This window comes from Silene latifolia, chromosome 11, assembly GCF_048544455.1.
Source record: "Silene latifolia isolate original U9 population chromosome 11, ASM4854445v1, whole genome shotgun sequence".
Taxonomy (NCBI): domain Eukaryota; kingdom Viridiplantae; phylum Streptophyta; class Magnoliopsida; order Caryophyllales; family Caryophyllaceae; genus Silene; species Silene latifolia.
In genome coordinates this window covers 153418398-153424315 of record NC_133536.1, presented here as the reverse complement: position 1 = coordinate 153424315, position 5918 = coordinate 153418398, and the positions used below count along the sequence as shown (strand labels likewise).

General features: G+C 34.2%; 1 protein-coding gene across 1 annotated transcript; it reads right to left on the bottom strand.

Annotated features, from left to right (window-relative positions):
- Positions 1-531: 531 nt before the first annotated feature.
- Positions 532-4579, bottom strand: LOC141615142 (LOB domain-containing protein 1-like). Its single transcript, XM_074433656.1, has 2 exons — positions 4221-4579; positions 532-1141 (listed from the first exon to the last, which is right to left on the bottom strand). The coding sequence occupies exons 1-2, from the start codon at positions 4473-4475 to the stop codon at positions 803-805; spliced, it is 594 nt and encodes a 197-aa protein (XP_074289757.1). The 5' UTR covers positions 4476-4579; the 3' UTR covers positions 532-802.
- Between the last annotated feature and the right edge of the window lie 1339 nt (positions 4580-5918).

The window sequence follows — 5918 nt, the reverse complement described above, 5'->3', positions numbered from 1 at the left end:
TCTTTCGTACTTGTCTTATTTTGGTTATACAGTAACTAACCCCGTTATTGTTTATAAAATATGTGGTGATCCATTCGGGGATGGTGAGCAGATTGTGACAAGTGATGGAGTTCTTTAGCTATGGGGCAATCATGGGGAGTCACCACTCGAGTCTAGCTTCCACCGTCAAGAGACTTAGCTTTCATTTCTAGTTATTGGACTTTCACAGTTGTACTTTGGTTTTGGTTTTGGTTTTGGTTTTGGAGAACATGTAAACTTTATTCATTTATACTTTAATAATTGTGTTTGGATTGTTAACTTTGATGTACTAATCTTGGGCAACCGAGATGATATGATCTCTCATGCTTTAGGGTGGTCTTCAGAAAGACTTGGTATGTGGGAGTGTTACGATGATGGCAGTGAGTTTCTAAATCAAAAAAAAAAAAAGTATACTATGAACCTAATAATAACTTCACTATTAGTCAATTACATATAACTCAATTGTCACGAAATTTTTTTTTTCAAGACTTTCTAGAAAATTTCAAGTTATGAAGATAAAATTAGGCTGTCAAATAAAAGTTGAGTTCCATCGTAATACAATAAGCTATGAAGGGCTCACTAAAGGACATCTTTTGTCCATTTTCTCCCATTGCATACTATAAAGTCTCTCTTAGCTTCCCGCAAATAAAATTATGACTTAATGAAACAAGTTGTTGTCCCTACATCGATCATCTCTTTGATGTGTCACAATTTCCAGCCAAATTAATTAATTGCTGAAATTACCAAATTAATCAAACAATATTATATTAACTCCTACATAAACTTAAGTCCAAAGAGGATCCCATAAAGAGTTTATGGAGTTGTTATCATCATAGAAATTTAAGAAGCTTGTGTTGGAGTCGAACGCATCGTTTGGAGGTGACGGGGGTGTGACATGCATGTTAGGATCATGCATGCAGATTAGGGCAATTAAATTGGCTTGTTGGCATTGCATGTTGACTATCTCAGCTCTCGACTTTGCCAACTCAGCTTGTAGTTCACTAACTTGTTTCTGAAGTTGACATATTGCTCCAGCACATCCATATACCGGATCTCTTAATCTTGCGTTTGCCTCGTATACCATACTACTCACTGCATCTGCCCTTTGTGGTTCTGGAAGGTCCTATAAACAAAAAGAATATAAAATTATATATTAATTAAGTTGAAATTATAAGATTAACCAGATATGTTAATGCAAAACTTGCGTGGATAAAATATAGCAATATATCAGTGGCGTCGTTATGGGGGGTGCAGTGGCTGCAGCTGCATCCCCAAAGATATGTAAAATTTAGTGCAAAGATATAGCATATTAGTTCCAGTGGCTCATTGGTAAAGTGCAATTATTGAAATCTAGAGGTCCTAGGTTCAATCCCCCATCTAGACATTTTTAATTTTCAATTTTTTACAATTATAAATGATGCTCCATATATTCAATAAAATTAAATGCATTTATTTCTCCCAAGTGCTGCGTTTAACATTCCCCATAATTTTTTACCAGGTGTACTTTTTACATAAATGTATTGTATTTCAGTATACGTAAGACGCTCTCACACTATAAGACCGTCAATCCACTTATAAGCAATTTATTGATAAATGGATGGTATTTTATTGAAAAGGTGAGTCTCACGATACGATACCTGTCTTCTTCTGAAACTTGTGTAAATATTTTCGTTTGGCCTAAACATAATGACTCGGGGTACATTTAAATTTCGCACCCCCATCATCCAATTCCTAGATACGCCACTGCAATATATATCAAGCTATCGTTCAAGTGATGCAACTTTTAATCACGAACGAACAGAGAGCTATCATATTAATGATTTAAATGTAGTTAAAAGTATTTATCAAATCGAGTTAAAATCTACCAATATCTATGTTGTACTTACAAAGATTGGTAAAGACAAGTGAAATTATGTTCCAATATCATTAAAGGTGTAAGTGTGACTTGGATGTATAGATGCCCAATCAATCATTTACTCTTAACGGAAAAGTCAGCCTAAAATAATTCCTAAATTTCAATTGATCATAAGTTGCATCTATACAATCACATTTATGAGGCTTATAACTAGGTGGATATACACATACGTGTCATTCCTTAACCCTTGAACTGCAAGCGTTTGTTGCTGCATGTACAATTACATGGAGTACGTGGATTGTGACACTTGAACAATGCATGGTATATTGACCCACGTACTTACTTTACTTTATATGGTGGTGTCTTCATTAAAGTGATAAGAAAGAGTTGACCATTATGCATAGGTTAACAACTTGATACCGTTAGTGGGTAAAACCGTAAAAGTGCTTTATCATAATTGGTCAGACAATCTCTTCGTTTGGTGCGAAAACCATTTTTACTATCAATCAATCTTGTTTTAGCTATATTGACATTGTCTTAATTATGTAAGGCTATAGGAATAAAAACATAAAGTCACCTTTCTAAAAATAGTAAAAAGTAAGTTTGTAGCAAGCTTTTGTGAAAAAATTCGGTGGTAAAGATCATTTGTGACTTATATCTTTTTCCGCAAATTCTCATTTAAGACGAATATTAAGACGAATATTATGTATTTTAAAATTAAGACGAGTTAAATACATACCAAGTCACATGGCATGCTTCCTAGAAAATGTCAAAAGTTTTGTCTTTATTACCACTATATGTTAATAATTGACCGGTTTTCAGATTTAAGACAGATATCTTAAACAAGACTTACTGACCAATTTTCTCTATTTCGATCATTTATTTACCTTTACTTTTTGCAAGATAAAAAAAAAGTGGAGAGTACCATTTGAAATTATTGTTAGTGGACCAGAAGTATACAATGATGGATATAGTAGGTTATTAAATTAACACATTAAAAACATTCCTAATATAAAACTGTAATCAAATGAATAAGAAAAAAAATAGATAAATAACCAGAGCAAAAAGTATATACTCCGTAATATAATAAAATATAATACTCCGTATTCCCTTTGGAATGGAAGGATATTCCCACTTTCATTTTAGTGGTGCACTCTTTTTATGTTCCCATTTCTTTTCTTTCCTTATATGGTAAAGAAAATTACTAGCTTGTCCATAAAACTTTTTAACAATTACATAAAATAGCATGATTAACCTTTAGTTTAAATTCCACTAATTATAATTAATCCAACCCCATCACTTCCTCACAACTTACAAACCAGCTAACCTTCCCTACTGCATCCACTAGAAACCCCAGCCCGCCACCTACTCAATTGACCAAATTCCGGCAAACAACCAAGCCGACATCCACAAGTACCATAACCTCCGAAATCCACCCTCTAAACACCCAAACTTAGCGTAATCCATGTTTCACAAATTCATTAGCTCAACCTTTTATTACTAAACTAGTGTAGTTCCCGTGCATTATTTTGTTAGATGAAAATATTAGAGATTATAACGATTAATTTACTAACTTTATTTATAATTTAATGATAAAATCTATAATTATTAGAATTAAAATACTGTTATTTAACAATTTAGTTTGGAATGTAATACCTATGATCATTTCTTAGTAAAAATAGAACTTTAAGGAAATGATGAATTCTTTTAATTTATGGTATGTAAATAAAAAGAAGATGAGAGTGAGATCAATAATTGAGAGTGGAGCCACTTATTAGAAAGTGAATACATAGGCGGAAAACTTGAGCGGGAAAGTTTAGAGTTGTGTTATTCTTTTAGTATACCGGGAATGACAATACGAAAATAATTTTTGTATTTTACATAGTTTAATTTTACTTCGCAACTCTATATATTTAATAGAAATATTGGTGATCAAAACTTTGTCAATAATCTGGAAAATTATAAAATGAGTCAAATATAAATAATATTACCAATAAATCAACTCAACTAAAAGCTTAACCTAATGGCTGTGGTGACAGAGTTTCAATATTTAATTTTATACGAGTACATTTATAAGCTCATTCACACAAATGTCCTTTGAGTTAATGTTGTGAATTCAATGCTGGAGGCCTTCCCAATAGTTCCCATGCATGTTAATAAATATTTCACTTATTCAAAATTGAACTCTAGACCTTCTCGTCACGCTGACTCTGACATCATGCTACGAAATCATCCCAACCGAAAACCTAAATTGATAGTTGAAGTCTTCTTTGTTCCATTACTGTATACGTTCTTCAAAATATTACTGAAAAAAAAAACAATACTATGAAAAAAACAAAGTAAATACCTGAAGCAACTTGATGATATTGCTAGCACCAAAGACTTTATGAGCGATAGTGAATTTGAGAGGATCGGTAGGAGGAAAATAAGGAGCCAATACACATTTATCGGCACAACGACGTCTAAGGATCTTACAAGCTGCGCATGGGCTCATAACAACGGGAGGATTCGCGGTGACTGGAAATGATGTAGCAGGGGACTGAGGAGAGGATGGAGTTGAGGATGATGTTGGTGACATAGTTTTCTCACTAGTGCATTCCATATCTCTATTTTAGAAGGAAAATGAAAGAAGTGATATTAGTAATGTGAAGGGTATTTTGGTCAGTTTTGTGCTAGTGTTATGATAGGTGTTATAATTGAAGTGGTGGGTGCATTAAGCTAAGTGAAATGGGACATGATATATATAGCAATAATAATAATCAAAAGGAGAAAAAGTCAAGGAAGAAAAGCGTGAGAGTCAAGGGTACGTAAGCAAAGCATAGGATGATGTAATCAATTAAATTAATTGACTATCAAGTGGTGAGATTTTTCTAAAGATAAAGGGTGGTATAGAAATATATAGAAGACATATGGTGTACTTTAGGGTGTTGTGGTAGAATTTAGAGTAGGAAAATGGGGTTGGAAATTTAAAAAAGGTTGATCACTACTACCCATCAAGGACTTCTACACCATGTTGTTTCTAGTATTGGAGGAATATTTTAGAGCAAAAAATGGAAAATATTAATCAAATAACTACAAGGAAAAAAAAATATTAATGCAACAAATAAAGTGTGTTCAGCAGAATACAATGTGTTGGGCCCCTCCCCCGCGTAATTGGTCCAAGATCAATGTTGGCGCGGCTTTCTGCCCCTCCTCCTCCTTTGCTAGCCTTGCGCGTGTGTCCCGTTGTTCCTTGGGTTTGTGGATTAGAGGTTGGTCTTCGAGAGTCTTAACCCATAACCCTTTTATTTCCGAACTACTTGCGATTAGGGAAGGTCTTCTCTATGCGGTTAATAGTCCTGGGAACGTTATCATTAGCTCGGATTGTATTCTTGCCGTCAAAGCTATTTTGAGTGACTCGGCTCCTTGTGGGCCTCACACTAACATCATTTTGGAGTGCAAGGATCGATTAAAAGTCTCACATTCCGTGAAAATCATCTTTGAGAAGAGGTCCACAAATCGTGTTGCGGATGCCATCTCCAAGTTCTCTTTAAAAGATTCAAGTATTAGTAGTGGTTTATTTGTATGGAACTCTGTACCATCTTTTGTCTCGGCTGTATACTCGTCGGACTTGTCACACGTTGTACTCCCCTTTCACCAGACCCCCCCTCCCTTATTTGTACTCTTAAACTTTGTTCTTCTTAATTTAATGTTCCTTCCAGCCACAAAAAAAAAAGAATACAATGTGTTTAAATGAACATACATATACGTATATATTAATCTTATTATTTATTTATTTTTGTGTAAACCAGGGTGTCCACCGTCGACCACAGTGAGGTAAACGGCTGGTCAAAGAGTTTGCTCCATTCCCATGGGCAGGGATCGAACCCCTGACCTCATGGTTAAGGGATGAAGTGAGAAACCACTACACCAAACCCATTATTAATTATAAGGTTGAATTTCAAATTGGTGAATTTAAGTGAAATTAAGTTTGGTTTATGAATAAACGAGATAAATTAGGTTGTTCTTTTGGGTTAATTTTAGCTTATTTCAGTTCAGTTCATTT